The sequence below is a fragment of the Oncorhynchus mykiss genome, chromosome 2 (genome assembly GCF_013265735.2).
Source record: "Oncorhynchus mykiss isolate Arlee chromosome 2, USDA_OmykA_1.1, whole genome shotgun sequence".
Classification (NCBI taxonomy): Eukaryota; Metazoa; Chordata; class Actinopteri; order Salmoniformes; family Salmonidae; genus Oncorhynchus; species Oncorhynchus mykiss.
Window position 1 is genome coordinate 42,969,938 of NC_048566.1, and position 23,184 is coordinate 42,993,121.

At 41.3% G+C, this 23,184-nt stretch overlaps 3 protein-coding genes across 3 annotated transcripts; 2 read left to right on the forward strand and 1 right to left on the reverse strand.

Annotated features, from left to right (window-relative positions):
- The first annotated feature begins 1,077 nt into the window (after positions 1–1,077).
- Positions 1,078–5,217, forward strand: LOC110490056 (calcium homeostasis modulator protein 6). The gene is made up of 2 exons (XM_021563186.2): positions 1,078–1,760; positions 2,776–5,217. Exons 1-2 carry the CDS (start codon positions 1,215–1,217, stop codon positions 3,211–3,213), a joined length of 984 nt encoding a protein of 327 aa, XP_021418861.2. The 5' UTR covers positions 1,078–1,214; the 3' UTR covers positions 3,214–5,217.
- A 245-nt stretch (positions 5,218–5,462) lies between these two features.
- Positions 5,463–8,067, forward strand: LOC110490064 (calcium homeostasis modulator protein 5). The gene is made up of 2 exons (XM_021563200.2): positions 5,463–6,320; positions 6,587–8,067. Exons 1-2 carry the CDS (start codon positions 5,778–5,780, stop codon positions 6,974–6,976), a joined length of 933 nt encoding a protein of 310 aa, XP_021418875.2. The 5' UTR covers positions 5,463–5,777; the 3' UTR covers positions 6,977–8,067.
- A 6,404-nt stretch (positions 8,068–14,471) lies between these two features.
- clec3ba (C-type lectin domain family 3, member Ba) lies at positions 14,472–16,614 on the reverse strand. Its single transcript, XM_021563214.2, has 3 exons — positions 16,313–16,614; positions 16,009–16,107; positions 14,472–15,065 (listed from the first exon to the last, which is right to left on the reverse strand). Exons 1-3 carry the CDS (start codon positions 16,407–16,409, stop codon positions 14,665–14,667), a joined length of 597 nt encoding a protein of 198 aa, XP_021418889.1. The 5' UTR covers positions 16,410–16,614; the 3' UTR covers positions 14,472–14,664.
- Between the last annotated feature and the right edge of the window lie 6,570 nt (positions 16,615–23,184).

Below are 23,184 nucleotides of genomic sequence, written 5' to 3' on the forward strand. Positions count from 1 at the left end.
TCACATTCCAACAGGACAACGTCCCTAAGCACACAGCTAAGACAACACAGGATTGACTTCAGGAAAAGTTTATGAATGTCCTTGAGTGACTAAGCCAGAGCCCGGACTTGAACCGGATCGAGACCGAAAATAGTTGTGCAGCAATGCTCCCCATACAAACTTACAAAGCTTGAGAGGATCTGCAGAGAAGAATGGGAGAAACTCCCCAAATGCACGTGTGCCAAGCTTGTAGCATCATACTCAAGAAGACTCTCGGATGTAATCGCTGCCAATTTGGGCTTCAACAAAGTACTGAGTAAAGAGTTTGAATACTTATGTAAATATTATATTTATGTATTTAAAAAAAAAAACATTTCTAGAAACCTGTTTTTACTTTGTCATTATAGGGTATTGTGTGTAGATTGATGAGGGGAAAAAAACTATTGAATCAATCTTAGAATAAGGCTGTAACTTAACCAAATGTGGAAAAAGTCAAGGAGTCTGAATACTCTCCGAAGGCATTGTAAATATTGTTTTATTTCTCTGTAATTCTACTAGCCACCTAGAAATGTTATGAAATTGGCTTTCGCTAACCCAGATAGGTTCTCAATCTACCAACCTCTTAACTAGCTACCAGGACATCAATCAAGTTAGCTAGCTTGTCTAACTATCTTAGCTGGCATGCCTGCTGGCAAGGTTGGTAGACTTTCTAAAAGCAACCAATTACTAAATGCACTGAATAAGACTCACCTTCCTTTCCATCTTTTACCCAGATTTGAACAGCGATGCAGAGAAGCATATTTTGTTTCTTTAAAAAAAAATAGACAGCTCAAGAGCTGTGCCTAAGATATGCAGAAAAAATAACATATATTTTTTAATTAAGCATAAAGATTATGCCTCTAGATTGCAAGAAAAAAAAAGCTGTTTCAGGTGTTTGAAAAATGCTAAATTCTCCAATTTATAGATGTGGGGCAAGCACCCATCCAGACCACCCCCCTTCAGATTTTTGGGGCGCATGACAACCTGGGGGGCTGGTCTGGGAAATAATAGAATACCCTCATTGTATCATCCATAAATAAACTGTAGCCTAGTGAAGTGACTTCATGTTTACAACATCCTGAGTTGGAGGCGCGCCGGTGAGGACTGGAGAACTGAAAGTATAGCTGTCAACGTCAATTTATGTGCTCCCATGACTTGCTATCAGCAGAAGTGCCTGTGAGTCCTGTGCGCCTGGAATGATGGATAAGTTCAAAACTGTTCTTAACATTTTTCAGAAACAGCAGACTAGTCTCGGGTTTGGTTTAGTTGCGTTGTTAACTGCAGGCGGGGAACAGATATTTTCGTCAGTGGTGTTCAAATGTCCTTGCAGCGGCTGGAACTTTTCCTACGGCATGGTGTTTCTCTTAGTGCCTGCTCTGGCACTGTTGGTGTTAGGTTACATCATGAGCAATAAAACATGGAAATTGTTTACAGGTTTGTGTTTACGCAAATCCAAATTTTGTAATTTTAAATATGTTTGCGCCAGTGGAGTGGTCTTCTTTCAGATCACCACGACAGCAGCAGTTGCACCTGTCAGTTGGATTGCAGTCGCTTTGCTCAATGGCAATTACTTTGAATGCGCCATGACTGGCGTCAATGTAACGGTTTTCACAAACCACCTTTGCGATGGAAAGAGTCCGCAGTGCCAGGATGAACTTTATAAATTCCCCTGCGGGAGAGCAACCCACGTGCCCCAATCCGACAGCAATGATGTGCTGGCAACCATCCGCGCTGAGTCGCAGGTGAGATAATATTCACACTAATAGAACCAAGTTATGGTTTGAATTATCTATTTTTATCATATCTTCTTTGCCCCATTTTACTCGCTTCAATATGTTTTAGTGGGCTATCCTTGTTTTTGTCGACGGCCTGTTGGAGTGTAGGTGATTAGACTGACAGATTTCTGCTAACGTTAAATGACACCACTGGATGTGTTCTGACAGCTAAGGGAGGTTTAATATATTTAAAACGGACATTATGAAGTACACATTTTTGCTTTGAAGGCATTTGTTGCATCGCATTTCATTTGGAAATGCCAACATTAAAATGCCCCAAAGCAGAAGTGCCTCAAAGCATAGTCTACTTCCATTGTTATAAAATAGCAGTTATTCTTCCGCCTGACTTAGTTCCTGTATGACTTGTTGTCATTAATGTACAAAACTTCCCAGTGTTTCCCCTATATGAATTTATCAGTGACAGGCAGCAGCTGCTAAAACGTGTTCAGTGTAAATGTAAAAGTTTAAAACCAGATATAAAGTATGTAGAAAAGATAAGGCAGCCCCCATTGATTTTGATAGAATGTTGGAGTCACTCAGATAGCATAAGAAAATGGCTCCATTACAAAATGTGTAGAATTGCAGAAAATAAGCTTTGAAACAGCTACATTCTTTCTCTGTGGCCAAGAGGAGGGCCTCTAAAATGTATGGTCGGAGATCGCACCATTGGACACACCCACTCCACCCTATGCTAACTTTGCCACCACTGCTGAAAAAAATCCTACGGGAAACACTGCTTCCTATGTGAAGAGGTGATGGAGGAATTGCTGACCAACACACACCTCTGAAATGAATCTACCGTTCCATATACAGTATGCTTCCCTAATACATTCTCCTGCTACCTGCTATTTTTATAGATATGGTTTGAGTTTGAGCAGTACAGTGTACTGTATTATAACTGTGACATTAACTCAGGCATTCCAGGTAAGGAGTTAAGCAGAATAGTTCAATATTGTGTTGAATGTATTGGTTTTGATTTCAGGTCCTGGGTTGGCTACTGATTGCCTCCATCATGGTCTTTAACCTCCTGCTGACCTGTGTTGCCCGGTGTAACTCCCCAGTCAGCTACCTGCAGCTGAAGTTCTGGAGGGTCTATGCCCAGCGGGAGAGCGACCTGCTGGAAAGCTACACGGCAGATCACGCCGAAAAGCTTGCCGAGAGGAACCTGAAGAGCTTCTTCCAGCAGACGCCTCCAGAGCCTGTCACGACCCCACCTAACCGGGCATGGGAGAAGATCTCGTCCCTCTACAGGTTCAGCACCAGAGACCACTACTACAGCATCCTGCACAAGTACGTGGAGATGTGCCACAACCCAGCAGAGGCCAGGGCCCACAGGATGTCATCTGTCAGGTCAGACGGTCCAGACACTGCTAATCCAGCCGTGCTCGCCTTTGTGGATGAGGGCAAGATGATGCTGTGAATGGGCATGCATATGATCATAGGAACAGCATCACTATCATGACCCTATCTGTAAGCATCCTTATTTTTATCATCAAAGTCATGACTCATTATAGAGGATTATTGTCAGCGTTCTAATCTTCGTCATCATCGTCATCATTATTGCTGTGCATCAGGGGATTTTTGAGTAGAAAGACGAATTACATCTGATTAACCACTCTCAGGTCTTCACTTGAATAACAATATTTCCCAATTTTATATTGTTACTTGAAAGTTCACTCACTGTATCACGAGTGCTGCTTGCAGCTTTTTATTTGAAATTCTATGCTCAGAAGGGATTTTAAAAATATATTTTTTTTATAGTTGATCATACTTTCTTTCTCTTCTCTTCTACTTTTCTTTTCTCTTTAGTATTTTTATGCTCCTCAGACTTGACCTACATCCAGGTGGTCTGTGGTATTAAACAGGAAAAGCATGGTCTGGTTCTATGAAATGGGGCGGCAGGTAGCCTAGTGGTTAGAGTGTTGGGCCAGTAACTGAAAGACACTGAATCCCCGAGCTGACAAGGTCAAAATCTGTCGTTCTGCCCCTGAACAAGGCAGTTAACCCACTGTTCCCATGCTGTCATTGTAAATACAAATTTGTTCTTAACTGACTTGCCTAGTTAAATAAAAAATAAGGAGCATTTTTACTTCCTGTTAGCTAGTGCACTGCAAAATACTTTCAAGTAAAACCCTGTTGCCAGTGTATATGTAGCATCTTTAGGACGGTAACCCACAATAATATTTAGTTAGACCTTACAAGCTTGGTCTCCAACGTATTTCTGCGTTATTGTTATTTATATTATTGCACTGTAGACCGAACATTGCCACGAGTGAACTGCGATGAACATCAGCTCTGAATTGAATAATAACTTAGCGAAATGGTTAGATCCGTATCTCTGTGTAAAGCTTAAATGTGCTGCATTGGTATCAGAAGTCTTATGGTACTATCGTGTGAGGGCAATGGGAGTTGTTGTTGGATGAGTGGAGGAGCATGAAAGTATTCACTTTAAGTATGAGGATAATGCAGCAATTTGGTCCAAAAGGGGAAAGTAGAGACTTTTTGAAAGGGAACACGCTATGTTATTGCCACAATGTCACTCCACTCACTGTCATTCAGGAAGCGAGTCCTGTGCCTCGACTTTCTTTCAAACACCTTTTCACCTCCACCTGCACCTCTGATTACGTCACGCTCACAGTATCTCATTTCTGACACCAATGCAAATGAATTTGAGGTAACGGGTCCACAAAGCTCTGAAGACTAACATATACCTTGATAAATTGGTCATTAGGGTAATTTTTACATTTTGTGACAAGATACATTTTGATTTAGTACATTAGGTACCTGATGTGGCTAGTCCAGCCCTGTTAAAAGCTTCTCTGTGGGAGAAATCAATGCACTCAGAGCCTTTTAGGGTGAGGATATTATAGCTTCACCCTGTGGGAATTGTAGAGCATAGAAACTCATCACAGCCTTCTATAGGAAATGGGAGAGGAAACTCTTCTGTTTCCCAACCACTGACTCAGAACACGTGTTTGATCTGCCTATTTCTCCTTTTTCTGAAAAAATGGTAGGTCTTATGCAAGTCTAATGTAATGTCTAGCTAGCTATATGATTGTCTATAAAACTGTGCTCTGTGTTATATTTTGGGGTATGCATGATATGCATCTGCGTGAGGTTCCATAGCTCAGTATTAACATTACTGTTGATTTCCATTTAATTTTGCAACTGCTAATGAATGCAGTGCAGCCTTCGTGCCGAAATACCACATTGCTTTGTGTGTGTGTGTGTGTTTAAGCTTGTGCCTGTAAGAGAAAGGGAAAACGAAAGAGAGGGCGAGAGAGAGAGCAAAGGGTGATTTCATATACTGTATAATGTTGTATCTGGCTCAAGCTGTATGTGAATTTAATACAGATACTAAATTGTGTTGCTGAAATCACTGTGCTGCTCAAATAACTATCAAAATAAATCTGGTTAAAGTGAAGTTAATGTTTGTTGTTTTGACAGACTGCATGACCCAGTGGCTACTTGTCATATGGCGTCACTCTGAGAGGACAACGGCAGCTGCATGGTCTGAAGTACTAAAACAGATCTACAGGATCTCAGCCAGTTCAGTCACTGCTATTTTATTACCTACGCATAGGAAAGGAGGGGGAGTGACAGAGAAGGACATTTAGAAGGAAGAAATACATATCAGGGTGGGGTTTGAGAGTTGGAGAATGCAGACAACCTCACTGGATTAAGTGGGTGGACAAGGGTGGGGAACAGAGATACAGTGAGGAGAAGAAGGAGGAGTTGGTGAGGAGGAAGAGTGAAAGAGAAAGAACAGGAAGGAGGGAAAGGGAGGGGCAGAAATAGGCTCAAAAGAACTTCAGTGTGTTTGTCTTCGGCTCAAACAGCACAGGGAGTGGAGTGAGTGTTGGGAGACGCAACCGTTTGCGTCTAAACTATTTCACCGCTGTATTTTTCCTCTTCAAATTCTCCATTCTCTTTGCATTATTTTGGTTTTTGCGGAGCGTGCGTGACAAACCCCTCGTCGACACCATGGATAACTTCCAGACCGTCCTGCGCTTTTTCATGAACCAGAAGGCCACCATTGGCTACAGCTTCATGGCCATCCTGACCATCGGGGGAGAGCGAATCTTCTCCATGGTCTCATTCCAGTGCCCCTGCAACCACGACCAGAACTTTGCATACGGCCTGACCTTCCTGTTGGGCCCGGGCCTGGTGCTTCTGGTGCTGGGTCTTTTCTTCAGCAGCAGGCTGTGGCGCCTCTATACTGGCTGTTGCCTAAACCCCATTAAGCTATGCCCCAGGGGCAACTGTTTCGGCTGCCTCAAAGTGTTTGTCAAAATCTTCTCCGGTGCCTGTGTGGCCCCTATCATGTGGCTGTGTGTGGCACTGTTGAACGGGACCTTCTACGAGTGTGCCGTCAGCGGGCTGGATGATAACCTGGTGGTGGATCTGTTCTGTAAAAACAAGACCTTGATGTGCCGGGAGGAGTTGGCCCGCGTGCCCTGCAGCAAGTCCAAGCTGCCCAGCGACGAGAACATGGAACTGTTGCTCATGTTCCGGGCTCAGTCACAGGTGAGTGCAAGCAGCAGTCAGACCCTGTTTGTGACTTTTGTATGGTGGAATGTCATATTTTTCACTGTCAATGGGTCATTGATAGAGCTGCAAATGCTGGTACGAGTCAGACCAAAATGAAGGTGTAATTCGTTGATTTATTTTACTGTTTGTAATTCAATTGACAGTATTGAATATGATTGTTGTTTGTTAACAATTGTCATTGTTGACATTGTTTATTAATTTTATGTGAGCGTAAGTTTTGGTTCATGTCTGTACATCCCCAGATACTGGGCTGGTGTATTATCATCATTTCAGCCGTTCTAGGGCTCCTCGGGACCTGCTACACCAACTGCCGCTCAAAGGTCAGCTACCTGCAGCTCACCTTCTGGAAGCGCTACGTAGAAAAGGAGAAGGAGCAGTTTGACACATTCGCTATGGAGTATGCATCCAAGCTGGCCGAGAGGAACCTAAAGAGCTTCTTTGAGAACCGTGACCCGGAGATATTCCCATTCCCCAACCACAAGGCATGGGAGGAGATCTCAGCCCTCTACACCTTCTCCAAGAGTGAGCAGTGCTACAGCACCCTGCAGAGGTATGTGGAGCGTGATGACCGAGACTACAGCCCTGAGAAAAGACCAGTCATGGAGCTGGAGCACGGCATAGAGATGGGCTGAGAGAGGGGCAGACAATGGCAGAGTATGAATTATAGTATATCCTATTTGTTTTACCTTTCTAAATGACATGCAGTAAATGCAATAGATTTAACTCACAGACTGAGAAGAAGCGTTGTTGCCTGCATTTCCCCCAAAGCACTGACATATACACAGGGCACCATTCAGAAAGTTATTACCAGTGACACAGCAGTGATTTACCAAAGAATGCAGCCATTGCAGAAGTGGTGAAACAGTAGGGCTTCTTGTCTGCTGCAACCCACAGTTTGTGAATGGTCATGAACACTAGCTGATGCAATGTCCCTGTCATAACAAACACTTTGATTTGACAAAGTCTCCTCTACCTCTCTTTGACATGCCTTTGAAGCATTTCATTCACTTTACTGGTACATAATGGTAGGAGAGCTATTGTAATTGTATAGCTTTAATTGGGTATTTTGTGTGTAATATTGCACCACACTATGAATGCTACATGAATGACAGAGTTGTACCATGCAATTTGCTTGAAATGTTTACACAACTCAATGTTTACATTATTATGACAACCTGAGCATTATAAAGTGTCTTTCTATGGCACTACAAGCGAAGCAGCTCACTTTATATTTTATGTTAATTTGGGAATAACTCTGCCATTACTACCGTCCTGTTCAATTATTGACATCAATAGTAGAGGTAATAAATCATGTATGACATACGGGATATTCTCACTGGATTCTACAAAAAACATTTGTTGAACCTGTTTCTTTTTTTTCGTTCTCCTTTCTAACATCTGTAAAATCCCTACCATGTAATGTGTAAGCACTAAATTAACATGTACATAGAACATTATTTGGACATGTTGCATCATGCCTGATAAAAAAACAAACATTTTAGGGTGGTGAGTTTGTGTGTAAAAACGGTCCATATTCCACCATGTTTAACTAAGAGGGGGAGAATGCAGCCATATCGGTGTAGTTATAGTACCTTCAGAAAGTATTCATACACCATGACTTGTGCCACATGTTGTTATGTTACAGTCTGAAAAACAAATGGATTCAATTGATTTTGTTTCTCACCCGTCTACACACAATACCCCATAATGACAAAATGTTTTTAGAAATGTTTGCAAATGTACTGAAAATGTAATACAGAAATATCTCATTTGCATATGGTACCAGTCTCAAGTTTGGACACCTACTCATTCAAGGGTTTTTCTTTATTTGTACTATTTTCTACATTGTATAATAATAGTGAAGACATCAAACTATGAAATGTAATAAAAACAAGGGCTTTGGGGGAACACATAGTCCAGGTAGCCATTTGATTACCTGTTCAGGGGTCTTATGGCTTGGGGGTAAAAACTGTTGAGAAGCCTTTTTGTCCTAGACTTGGCACTCCGGTACCGCTTGCCATGCTGTAGTAGAGAGAACAGTCTATGACTGGGGTCCTTGACAATTTTTAGGGCCTTCCTCTGACACTGCCTGGTGTAGAGGTCCTGGATGGCAGGCAGCTTAGCCGCAGATGTACTGGGCCATACGCACTACCCTCTGTAGTACCTTGCGGTCAGAGGCCGAGCAATTGCCGTACCCGGCAGTGATGCAACCAGGCAGGATGCTCTCGATGTTGCAGCTGTAGAACCTTTTGAGGATCTCAGACCCCATGCCAAATCTTTTTAGTTTCCTGAGGGGGAATAGGCTTTGTCGTGCCCTATTGACAACTGTCTTGGTGTGTTTGGACCATTCTAGTTTGTTGTTGATGTGGACATCAAGGACCTTGAAGTTCTCATTGGGTGCCCATAAAACTGCTGCCATTTCTTCCGGCGCCATTTTAAATTCAGGTTGTAACCCAACAAAATGTGGAAAAAGCAAAGGTGTGAATACTTTCTGAGACACTGTAGGTGTACATGTTTAGACCTGCCTTCTCAGACAACCGAGGGCCTCAGGCACCAAGTGCCTCTCACCTCAGCTCTCTATTACGTCATGTATAACTTCCATAACCTTTGACTGCTTTGTTTCCTCAGTCTTGGAAGATCAGAAAGCTATTTTATTAAAAAAAATCTGAAATGTAGCTATATACTGAGTGTACAAAACATTAAGGACACCTTCCTAATATTGAGTTGTACCTGCCCCTTTTGCCCTCAGAACAGCCTCAATTCGTTGGGGCATGGACTCTACAAGGTTTCGCAAGCGTTCCACAAGGACAACGGCCCGTGTTGACTCTAATGCTTTCCCACAGTTGTATCAAGTTGGCTGGATGTCCTTTGGGTGGTGAACCATTCTTGATATACACAGGAAACTGTTGAGCATGAAAATCCCAGCAGCATTGCATTTCTTGACACAAAACCGGTGTGCCTGGCACCTATTACCATACCCCGCTCAAAGGCACTTAAATCTTGTGACTTGCCCATTAACCCTCTGAATGACACACTTACACAATCCACGTCTCAATTGTCTCAAGGCTTAAAAATCATTCTTTAACCTGTCTCCTCCCCTTCATCTACACTGATTGAAGTGGTTTTAACAAGTGACACCAATAAGAGATCATAGCTTTCAGCTGGATTCACCTGGTCGTTCTAGGTCATGGAAAGAGCAGGTGTCCTTAATGTTTTGTACACTCAGTGTAGCTCTATGGTTCGGTTTTCTTTAATTAAACAGCCACTACAAACTTAGGCTAACTTTAGCCACCACAAGCTAGCAGTCAATGGAAGTGATAAAGGGATTGTATCATGTATGTCTTTAATGGCCAAATCATCTCCATATTTGGTTTCATGTCACTTATAGGCAGGGCTCCAAATAAAAATAAATCCTTAAGTGCTAATGCTTCCAACTAAAATTCAGATTCTCCAGATTCTCCGTAATGGGACAGTTTCTACATGCATCCAATCCGGACCTACAAAATCATCCTGCTACCAGGGAGATATTTGGGGTGAGATACATTCAAGACACGCACCTGATACCCCGCTTAGGTGCAAAGCTGTCATCAAGGCAAAGAGTGGCTACTTTGAAGAACCTCAGATATAAAATATATTATTATATTATTATTTTATAACACTTTTTTGGTTACTACATGACTCCATGTGTGTTATTTCATAGTTTTGATGTCTTCACTATTATTGTACAATGTAGAAAATTGTAAAAATAAAGAAAAACCCTTGAATGAGCAGGTGTATCCAAACTTTTAACTGGTACTGTATATTTTAAAGTTCAATCTTGTAGGTCTGTGTCATGACTTCCGCCGAAGTCGGCTCCTCTCCTTGTTCGGGTGGCGTTCGGCGATCCACGTCACCAGCTTTCTAGCCATCGTCGCTCCATTTTTCATATGTCCATTTGTTTTGTCTTGTTCCATACACAGCTGGTTTTCATTCCCCAATCAATCTACATGTATTTAGTCCTCTGTTCCCCATCATGTCTTTGTGTGTAATTGTTAATTGTTAACGGTGTATGTTTACGCGCGATACTTTTATAGTTTATGTTCCGTGTTTTGGGGCACTTGTGTCATTTTTGTGCCTATTGTTGAACGGAATAAAAGTTGCGCCTATTTACTCTACTCTGTTCTCCTGCACCTGACTTCGCCTCCCTTACACAGCCTTAACAGTCTCATTGAAAATGTGCTAAATCTGACTTCGAAATGTCCAGCCACCAAATGATTTTATGTATGATATCGGAGGGAATACAAAATTCTTTGTGAATGAAAGATAAAATTGATTTCATAATTGTCAAATTATTGAGCACGTGCTGAAAACTCAGAAATGCATCAGAAATCGTACTTATTTTCTGTTACGTGGGGTGGAACAGGGGAACCCAAGAGCAGCTGTGTAAACACAGGTATTAAATTTAATTACTTAATTTTTACAGAAGGAACTTCAATTGTGGCAAGTCAGATAAGATAAAGATATACACTGTAGTAAACATATAAACAGCAACATTCACACCTGACAGATACAAACGCTTACAAGGTACTGTATACAGTGTAGATGTCGACCGATTAATCGGAATGGCCGATTAATTAGGGCCGATTTCAAGTTTTCATAACAATCGGAAATTGATATTTTTGGGCGCTGATTTGCCGATTTATTTATTTACATTAATTTTTTTAGACCTTTATTTAACTAGACAAGTCAGTTAAGAACACATTCTTATTTTCAATCACGGCCTAGGAACGGTGGGTTAACTGCCTTGTTCAGAGGCAGAACGACAGATTTTCACCTTGTCAGCTCGGGGGATCCATTCTTGCAACCGTACAGTTAAGTAGTCCAACGCAATAACGACCTGCCTCTCTCTCATTGCACTCCACAAGGAGACTGCCTGTTACGCGAATGTAGTAAGCCAAGGTGAGTTGCTAGCTAGCATTAAACTTATCTTATAAAAAACAATCAATCATAATCACTAGTTAACTACACATGGTTGATGATATTACTAGATATTATCTAACGTGTCCTACGTTGCATATAATCTGACTGAGCATACAAGCATACAAGTATCTAAGTATCTGACTGAGCGGTGGTAGGCAGAAGCAGGCGTGTGAACATTCATTTAAACAGCACTTTTGTGCGTTTTGCCAGCAGCTCTTCGTTGTGCGTCAAGCATTGCGCTGTTTATGACTTCAAGCCTAACAACTCCCGAGATGAGGCTGGTGTAACCGAAGTGAAATGGCTAGCAAGTTAGCGCGCGCTAATAGCGTTTCAAACGTCACTCGCTCTGAGCCTTCTAGTAGTTGTTCCCCTTGCTCTGCATGGGTAACGCTGCTTCGATGATGGCTGTTGTCGTTGTGTTGCTCCGGCCGCAAACCTGAACCTATAGGGGAGGGTCCGGGTGGGCATCTACTCTCGGTGGCGGCTCCGGTTCGGGACGTAGCCTCCGCTCCCTACGCTGATCTCTCCGCTTCTGTGGAACCGGACCGTGGATCGTCGCCGGAGACTCCGGACCGTGAATCGTTGCCGGAGGAACTGGACCATGGATCATCTCCGGAGGAACCGGACCGTGGATCATCGCCGGAGGCTCTGAACTGGGAGCCACCGCCAGAGGCTCTGGACTGGGAGCCCCCGCCGGAGGCTCCGGACTGCAGCTCGTCGCCGAAGACTCCGGACTGCGGACCGTTGCCGGAGGCTCCGGACTGGGGACCCTCGCTACAGGCTCCGGACTGGGGACCCTCGCTACAGGCTCCGGACTGGGGACCCTCACTGCAGGCTCCTTTCCATGGATCATCACTGGAGGCTTCGGACCATGGATCATCACTGGAGGCTTCGTACGTGGAGCCGGAACAGGTCTCACCGGACTGAGGGGACGTACTGGAAGCCTGGTGCTAGGAGCTGCCACAACACGTCCTGGCTGGATACCCACTTTAGCTTATGGCGACCCCCCCATTCAGCTGAAAAGGTGGCGCGGGGAATTCAAAAATATTCTTTAGAAATATTTAACTTTCACACATTAACCCACTGTTCCTAGGCCATCATTGAAAATAAGAATTTGTTCTTAACTGACCTCCCTAGTTAAATAAAGATTAAATAAACATACACATGGATCTGTGGTAGTGGTGGAGTAGGGGTCTGAGGGCACACAGTGTGTTGTGAATGTATTGTAATGTTTGTAAAATGATATAAACTGCCTTAATTTTGCTGGAGCGGGAGCAGGTGTGACAGATTACTTCATTGGCAAAATGGACTAACTTAGGCAGAAAATGCCAACAACAAACAGTGAGCCATCATATTCATGCATAAAAAACGAATAATGAAAGAAAAGCATTGTAAGATTGAATTTTGTAAAGTTAGTGAGGGAGAGGTTGAAAAATTATTGTTATCTATCACAAATAGCAAAATAACTGCAACCCTAAACAAAGAGTTGTAGACCGTTTTAGAATGGGTGGCCAGTAATAAACTGGTCCTGAACATCTCTTAAACTAAGAGCATTGTATTCGGTACAAATCATTCCCTAAGTTCTAGACCTCAGCTGAATCTGGTAATGAATGGTGTGGTGTGGCTGTTGAGCAAGTTGAGCAGACTAAATTAATGAAGTGTTACCATAGACCATTACCAAAACATATTGATTCAATGGTTGTAAAGATGGGGAGAGGTCTGTCCGTGATAAAGAGATGCTCTGCTTTTTTGACGCCAGACTCCACAAAGCAAGTCCTACAGGCTCTAGTTTTATCTTATCTTGATTATTGCCCAGTCATATGGTCAAGTGCTGCAAAGGACCTAGTTAAGTTGCAGCTGGCACAGAACAGAGCGGCACGTTTTGCTCTTCATTGTAATCAGAGTGCTAACATCAATCATATGTGTAACAGAGTTATATTGGTTGCCACTGTATTGTTGAGCCAATGGGTTTTTGGTTTTAGTTTTGTCTTGCCTTCACCTACTCAACATGGCATCTTATTGGCTGGTTTGCGTAGCTTGCTGACGAAGGAGGATGTTTCATTAGAATCGTCCCAGTGAACAAGCACCAAACCAGTGGTAAATTGTTGGTTGCAAAAGCACTGCGCGTCAAAAGTGATTTTTCTACTCCCAAGTGATGATTTAAATGTACAATTTATATCAATTTGTTTGTAAATGTTATTCGAACATCACACATAAGATGCAGCATTTGTTGGTGCATATTTGTTATGCATTTTGTTGTAGAGAATTCCAGCTAATACTAGCTAGCAACTTACTGTGTCTGGTGGGGAGGTTCGTATATTTTGTACAGTGCGTCACGTGCAGAGTTTGATGGTGAGCTGAGCATTGCATGACGTGCAATTTTGTGCTGTTTCTATCAGGGACATTGTTCAAAATATTATATTGTAAATTGTAATTGTTATATTATTTTGTTAACTACATTGCCCAGTGAACAAGCACCAAACCAGCGTGCGTCACGTGCAGAGTTGGATGGTGAGCTGTGCATTGCATGACGTGCAATTTTGTGCTGTTTCTATCAGAATAAAGCTCCATGACTGGTGCTACAAGTTGGAGCTCGTGTCGATGATTGATTGTACACAACGCAAGAAGAGTACTGTTACATATGCATGCCAGTCTCTATAGGCTAAGAGTTGAGTAAGGACTGCATCACTTCTTGTTTTCATAAGTGACATTCATGTGCTGGAAATTCCAATTAGTTTGCATAGCCAACTTACACACAGCACTGACACACACACACACCATACATGCCACCAGGGTTATTTTCACAGTCCCCAGGTCAAGAACAGATTCAAGGAAACATACAGTATTATACAGAGCCATGATTGCATGGAACTCACTTTCATCTCATATAGCACAAGTGAACAGCAAACCTGGTTTAAAAAAAACCTAATAAATCAACACCTCCCCACACAACGCCTATTCCCCATGTGACCTACTTGTTGTGTATGTACTGACATGTATGTGCAAATGATAGACGCAATCACACACGCACACTACATGTTAATATTTTTAAATGCATGTAAATTGTAAAGTATTTTTTCTGTAATGTCTTTTTCGTTTTTTTGTTGGACCCCAGTAAGACTAGCTGTCGCCATTGGGGATCCTAATAAAATACACAAAACATTCATGTATAAACAGTGCAGCATACCTTGCAGCAGTGGATTTCTTTGTGTAGTATAGGTTACTTTTAATCATGTTGGTTCCACATTTCAGTGCTGAGACAGGTTATAATACAGATATTACAAAGATTATTGTGCATGCATTATATTTCCATATAGTGTAGATGTTAAGACTGAAACAACAGAACAAAAGTAGTTGGCTCTCAGACGATATTGAACTCGCAGACAGACGCCTTCTCAGCACGACAGCTCTCATCAAACCACTTTCCATTGGCAGTGGTGGAAAGGATGGCACAGTTGTGGGAACGTCCACCGTCTGGTTGGTTGGTAATGTCAGTCTCCCAGTTCTTAAAGCGCAGGCTGGTGCCCGCCTGGTCGAGCCATTCCCCCTCGGTCACCATGTCATTGATGCCCAGCCATATGTGTTCCTCAGGGCCGATGCTCCGGCGGACATAGTCAGCAAGCTGATCGTTGTCTTCCCCTGTCAAAGGGGTGCTGATTGTGCCCCCTTTAGCAATGCAGTCATCGTAGGCTGTGTGGTAGATCTTCTTAGCGGCGTCGGCCAGGAAGCACTTGCCAATAATCTTGATGCCTTTCAGGCAAACTGGAAGAACATTTATATCAAAGTTGGATTATTTTTACAACCCAATATCCACAACATCGTCACAGAAAACAGAAAACGTTCATATGTAGTCTACTGCCATACAGTGCCTTCAGAAAGTATTCACACCCCTTGACTTGTTCTACATTTTGTTGTGTTACAGCCTGAATTTACATAATAGGGGGTTTAATTTTCTCGCCCCAAACAAAAGAGCGAGGTGTAAACCTCTAAATAATACACTCGGAAAACAAGTGCACAATAACACGTAGCATGGAAGCCGATACAACAGAGGGGGGGGGGGGGGGGGGGGGGGGGGGGGGGGATCCGTGACACAAATATTGTACAATCCAGATGTGCAAAGCTCTTAGAGACTTACCCAGAAAGACTCACAGCTGTAATTTCTGCCAAAGGTGATTGTAACATGTTTTACTCAGGGGTATGAATACTGATGTAAATTAGATATGCCTGTATTTCATTTTCAATAAATGTGATAAGATCTCTAAAAACAACATGTTTTCATTTTGTCATTATGGGGTATTGTAGAGAGATGGATGAGAACAAACCAACCAACCCAGGCTGTAACACAACAAAACGTGGAACAAGTCAAGGGGTATGAATACTTTCTGAAGGCACTGTACATGTATACTTTATGGGCATACTTTATAATCTAGACCAACTGTTTTAACATATCCTTCTGTTAGTACTTTAAATATTCATGTTAAGGCAACACCCCAAATTGAATGCAGACTCAACAACTTCCCTTGACCAATGCAATACATCCCCTGTGGCAGGGCACAGGTGCTCCCTGTCATGTGAAATGGTCTCTAAGATCGCTTCAGGGCACCACAATAGACTAGGACAACCAGATCACTTGTGACTTGCATTTTCACTATGCTTCACTGAGATTAGAGTACAATTTTAACATCAACAGTAACATATCCCTTACCTGATTGCAAGGCTTGCTGCTCTTTCAATAGATTCAACTCCAGCACTATGTTATCAATCTGTTTCTTCAGCTCCTCAATGGCAGCATTATTTTCAGCATCTATGTTGAAGAAATTGGAGAAGAATCAACTAAGTTTTACAACTAGAACTGTACCAAGGAGGATGGTTTATGGTTGAGCAGTATTGTGCTCAACCTCTTATCTACTCAAAGTAAATGATCGACTAACATTGACTCAAACATATTGAGCATTTATTTTAAAAAAAAATATTATTCTTTTCACATAGAGATAAAATATGTGTCCTACCTTTCTTTCCGCCCTTTTTCTTAGATGAGGTCTGTTGGAATGTGGATTGGCCGAGGAGGAGAAGGAAAAACAACAAATGCACACCACTGACATGCATGGTGTATATCTTAGTAGCCTATATTGCCACTGATATGATGTGTAAACGACTGTTTATATTTCCACTACTAGCAAGGAAAAATATGTTTCGAGAATTGGCACTCTGGGAGTTGACAGAGGAAATCTCAACTTTGAGAGAACAAATGTTTTACAGATGTCAAACTGGCGTTTGTTCTTTTATTCCCTTTTTCTTTTGACAAGGGGTGGAGCAGGATGTTCATTGATGCCTTTTAACCCTGTTGAGCCAGGGGGGACATTAGCTCTATGTGTTAACATAGGTTACCCATATGTTTCCTTTTTGGTTCCCATAATAAAACATTTAAGGGCCATTTTCTATTTTACCATTGACCTACGTATTTCCCCCTGCACCTTGTATTCTAAATTGAACAACAAGTTGTCGTGCTATTAGAATTAAATGATCAAAGCAGCCTTAGTATAATCTTGTATAAACATTAGGCCTGTAACTGTTAGCCTATGCATTTATTACCATAACAAAATGTGACAAAGTTGTATTAGTAAACTCGGGCACTCTTTATAGACATCTGTTATAATTGTAGTAGAATACTGGCTGAGGTCCAGGGAGTATGTTTCCTTTGTTCTAGGGGCTCCAATGGTCTATGTGTTGGGTGGATTGGGAGCTCCATAAACCCTGCATCTGGTTGTTCTCAGCTAGCTGGACAAGGTTTGGCTGACACCATGACAAAAGAGTGTGCGTTTGTTTTTGTATTTCACATGCACAGACCACAGATTCCCATTGTCTCAAACTTGTGGCCATGCAAAAATGCAAATATATCTCACAAACTTCATTGCTGTGGGGAGTATAAGAAGAGTGTATTTCCAACATATTTTTCACATTTGTGGTTTTTCATCAGAAATGATTACTTATGGTACCTTCCTGTTTGTGTAAAATATTACTGTTCTCAGATTTTTTTATTAATACATTTTAGATGTGTTAAAACATTTTTTTTTTGCAAAACGCTATACCTTAGTAAAAATAATGAAGCAGAATAAAAATACAGAATAAAAATATTCCAAAACATGCATCCTGTTTGCAACAAGGCACTAAAGTCATACTGCAAAAATTTTGCAAAGCAATTCACGTTTTGTCAAGAATACAAAGTGTTTGTTTGGGGCAAATCCAATACAACATATTAAGGGGTACCACTCTCCATATTTGCAAGCATACTGGTGGCTGCATCATGTTATGTGTATGCAAACTGGAGTTGCTTACCAAGAAGACAGTGAATGTTCCTGAGTGTCCGAGTTACAGTTTTGACTTAATCTTGCGACTATCAATCCCGGATCCGGGAGCGTAATCATAGCCTCAAACGAATTAGCATAACGCAGCGGACATAAATCTTCCTACAAAATCTTCCTATTCATGAAATTCACAAATGAAATATATTGAGACACAGCTTAGCCTTTTGTTAATCACACTGTCATCTCAGATTTTCAAAATATGCTTTACAGCCAACGCTAGACAAGCATTTGTGTAAGTTTATCATGGCATAATGCTATGCTAGGCTCTGCTGGCAGCAGGCAACATTTTCACGAAATTAAGAAAAGCAATCAAATTAAATCATTTACCTTTGAAGAACTTCGGATGTTTTCACTCAGGAGACTCCCAGTTAGATAGCAAATGTTCCTTTTTTCCAAAAATATTATTTTTGTAGGCGAAATAGCTCCCGTTTGTTCGTCACGTTTGGCTGAGAAATCGACCGGAAAATGCGGTCACTACAACGCCAAACTTTTTTCCAAATTAGCTCCATAATATCGACAGAAACATGGCAAACGTTGTTTAGAATCAATCCTCAAGGTGTTTTTCACATAACAATTTGATAATATATCGGGGCAATTGGTTTCTCATAAGAAGCGATTGGAAAAATGGCTACTTGTGTACTTTACGCAAGATTGTCTGCGGGAGCCACCATGTGACCACTTGCTAAATGTGGTCCCTTACGGCTATTCTTCAACATAAATGCGTAAAAAGATGTCACAATGCTGTGGACACCTTGGGGAATAAGTAGAAAACGTAAGCTCATTCGTAGCTCATTCACAGCCATATAAGGAGTCATTGGCATGAGGCGGTTTCAAAAAATGCGGCACTTCCTGATTGGATTTTTATCTGGGTTTCGCCTGTAACATCAGTTCTGTTGCACTCACAGACAATACCTTTGCAGTTTTGGAAACGCCAGAGTGTTTTCTATCCAAAGATTTATTTCTATCCAAAGAATTATATGCATAGTCGAGCATCTTTACGTGACAAAATATCTTGTTTAAAACGGGAACGGTTTTTATCCAAAAATGAAAATACTGCCCCCTAGTTACAAAAGGTTTTAAATCTACTTGAAAATCTATGGCAAGACTTGAAAATGGTTGTCTAGCAATGACCAACAACCAATTTGACAGAGCTTGAAGAATTTTGAAAATAATAATGGGCAAATATTTTACAATCCAGGTGTGGAAAACTCTTAGAGACTTACCGAGAAAGAATCAGCTGTAATCACTACCAAAGGTGCTTCTACAAAGTATTGACTCAGGGGTTTGAATACTTATGTAAATGAGACATTTCTGTATTTTATTTTCAATACATTTGAAAACATTTCTAAAAACCTGTTTTTACTTTGTCACTATGGGGTATTGTATGTAGATTGGTGAGATTTGAAAAAAAAAAAGATACATTTTTTATTCAAGCTGTAACACAACAAAATGTGGAATAAGTAAAGGGGTATGAACACTTTCTGAAGGTTCTGTATATCCATTGTTTCAGTGGAATGGAATATTTGTATACTGTACATTTGACTGTGATATGTGGTTGTCTCACCAAGCTGTCTTAATATGAATGCATTTGGTCACTTAGGATCTACGCATCTGCTAAATGTTTCATATACAGATCTCATTTCACTGTATTTAATTATTTATTTTATATATATATATATATATATACAGTATATCACAAAAGTGAGTACACCCCTCACATTTTTGTAAATATTTTAGTATATCTTTTCATGTGACAACACTGAAGAAATGACAAGAAATTACTACAATGTAAAGTAGTCAGTGTACAGCTTGTATAACAGTGTACATTTGCTGTCCCCTCTAAATAACTCAACACACAGCCATTAATGTCTAAACCGCTGGCCACAAAAGGGAGTACACCCCTAAGTGAAAATGTCCAATTTGGGCCCAAAGTGTAAATATTTTGTGTGGCCACCATCATTTTCCAGCACTGCCTTAACCCTCTTGGGCATGGAGTTCACCAGAGCTTTACAGGTTGCCGCTGGAGTCCTTTTCCACTCCTCCATGACGACATCACGGAGCTGGTGGATGTTAGAGACCTTGTACTCCTCCACCTTCCGTTTGAGGATGCCCCACAGATGCTCAATAGGGTTTAGGTCTGGAGACATGCTTGGCCAGTTCGTCACCTTTACCCTCAGCTTCTTTAGCAAGGCAGTGGTCGTCTTGGAGTTGTGTTTGGGGTCGTTATCATGTTGGAATACTGCCCTGCGGCCCAGTCTCCGAAGGGAGGGGATCATGCTCTGCTTCAGTATGTCACAGTACATGTTGGCATTCATGGTTCCCTCAATGAACTGTAGCTCCCCAATGCCGGCAGCACTCATGCAGCCCCAGACCATGACACTCCCACCACCATGCTTGACTGTAGGCAAGACACACTTGTCTTTGTACTCCTCATCTGGTTGCCGCCACACACGCTTGACACCATCTGAACCAAATAAGTTTATCTTGGTCTCATCAGACCACAGGACATGGTTCCAGTAATCCATGTCCTTAGTCTGCTTGTCTTCAGCAAACTGCTTGCGGGCTTTCTTGTGCATCATCTTTAGAAGAGGCTTCCTTCTGGGATGACAGCCATGCAGACCAATTTGATGCAGTGTACGGCGTATGGTCTGAGCACTGACAGGCTGACACCCCACCCCTTCAACCTCTGCAGCAATGCTCATACGTCTATTTCCCAAAGACAACCTCTGGATATGACACTGAGCACGTGCACTCAACTTCTTTGGTCGACCATGGCGAGGCCTGTTTTTTCAGATCCTCAGAGAGTTCTTTGCCATGAGGTGCCATGTTGAACTTCCAGTGACCAGTCAGTATGAGTGTGAGCGCGATGACACCAAACTTAACTCACCTGCTCCCCATTCACAAATGAGACCTTGTAACACTAACGAGTCACATGACACCTGGGAGGGAAAATGGCTAATTGGGCCCAATTTGGACATTTTCACTTAGGGGTGTACTCACTTTTGTGGCCAGCGGTTTAGACATTAATGGCTGTGTGTTGAGTTATTTTGATGGGACAGCAAATGTACACTGTTATACAAACTGTACACTCACTACTTTATATTGTAGCGAAGTGTAATTTCTTCAGTGTTATCACATGAACAGAACTCAAATATTTACAAAACTGTGAGGGGTGTACTCACTTTTGTGCTATACTGTATATACACTACCATTCAAAAGTTTGAGGTCACTTAAAAATGTCCTTGTTTTTTAAAGAAAAGCACATTTTTTGCACATTAAAATAACATCAAATGGATCAGAAATACAGTGTAGACATTGTTAATGCTGTAAATGACTATTGTAGCTGGAAACAGCAGATGTTTTATGGAATATCTACATTGGCGTACAGAGGCCCAAATTCAGCAACCATCACTCCTGTGTTCCAATGGCACGTTGTGTTAGTGATAAAATAATTTATAAGGTTAAAGATAAATGATTAAATAATTCTACCCGGAAACTTAACCATTAGGGATTAGAGGTTGTGTTGCATGGATAAGGAGTAAATAAAAATATTAAACATACGTCCAACTAGGTGGGACTGGGGAAGAGAGGAATGTATGTGTGTGCCTAAAGAAAACAGAGGACAATTAATCTGTGTTTGAAACGACCCGGCTAGAACTTTGAGAAATTACGATAGGACAGGGAGTACCAATCCAGGTTTCCCTAATCTGGGGGGAATGGAACTGTCAGCTGGGTAGTGATAAACCGTGGTGAGAATTCTGGAGAAGATAGCTATCCTAATGTTAGTGTGCATGTGTGTGCGTAAGTAAGAAGAATGGTGTAAAAAGAATGTCTTTGTATATGAACTGTAGAGCTCTCGTGAGTAAACATTGATTTGACTATTGTGAGCTGGGAATTCTGTCTGTTTCATTTAAACCAGAACTTTACAAACCGATTAGAATGATTGAAATTTATGAACATTGATAACAAAATTCTATATCAGTTAGCTAACCCAAGTTTCTTATTTTAAAAGGCACATTTTTGAACGGTGGTGTATATTCTTAATTTTCTACATTGTAGAATAATAGTGAAGACATTCATCAAAACTATGAAATAACACATGGAATCATGTAGTAACCAAAAAAGTGTTAAACAAATTCTTCAAAGTAGCCACCCTTTGTCTTGATGACAGCTTTGCACATTCTTGGCATTCTCTCAACCAGCTTCATGACCTGGAATGTCTTTCAATTAACAGGTGTGCCTTGTTAAAAATTAATTTGTGTAATTTATTTCCTTATTTTTTTCATTTTATTAATCTTTTTTCTTAATAACAAATGTAAATATCACACCCTGGCCTTAGAGTTTTTTATGTCTCTATTTTGGTTTGGTCAGGGTGTGATTTGGGTGGGCATTCTATGTTCCTTTTTCTACGTTTTTGTATTTCTTCGTTGTCTCTGATTGGGAACCATACTTAGGTAGCTTTTTCCCACAGGGTTTTTGTGAGTAGTTAATTTCTGTTTAGTGTTTTCACCTTACAGGACTGTTTCGGTTATTCTCTTGTTTATTTTTGTTATAGTGTTCAGTTTTAATAAAACAATCATGAACACTTACCACGCTTCGGTCCGATGATTCCTCCTCTTCAGACGACGAATACCGTTTACAGTAACCTCTTTTTCTCCCCAATTTTGTGGTATCCAATTGGTAGTTACAGTCTTGGCTCGGGGGGAACCTATTTCAAAACGAAAACGTGACTCTTCTACAGACACAGATGATTTCATATTTTCACCACCGGGAATGGTAAAGGTCGAAACCGATCTGTTAAAATCAATAAATGACAAACTGGGTATATTTGAACTAGTCAGATGAAGGCAAGCCTCGAGATGAGTGATGAAAAAGCTGCGAAATTGGAGAAAGACACAAACAAGCTAAAAGGGACAGTCAATAAGATTGAAACTGAAGTGAATGAACTTAAAAAGGAGAACACCATTCTGAGAGAAGCCTTACTTGACATACAGACTAGATCCATGAGAGAGAATCTGGTACTTACAGGTATTCAAGAGAAAGAAGGAGAAGTTCCTGAATCTGTAGTTAGAGAGTTCCTTCTTACAGCACTTCAGATTCCACGCGAAGCTATCGACTAAATCAAACTCGAACATGTGCACCGCTTCGGACAGAGACGGCAGAGGTATGAACGCCCAATCGTTGCCAAATTTGCTTTCTTTAAAGATAAAATAATGGTTAAAAGCCTGGGTAAAAGACTTTCTGGCACGGAAATTTGCATGAATGACCAGTTCCTGAAGGAAATTGCAGGACGGCGTAAAGTTCTGTATCCAATTTTCAAGGAAAATAGATTAAAATGGAAATGAGTAACTCTCGTCGTCGATAAACTATGTATTGATAACCAGTTGTTCAGAGACACAGACTAATCCATGGCTATTTAAACAATTACAAAGTTCTTATAGATGAGGAAAATAATGAAACACACATTTCTAGCCTGGTTATGGATTGTAATAATACAACAAAAAATATGGCTTTTC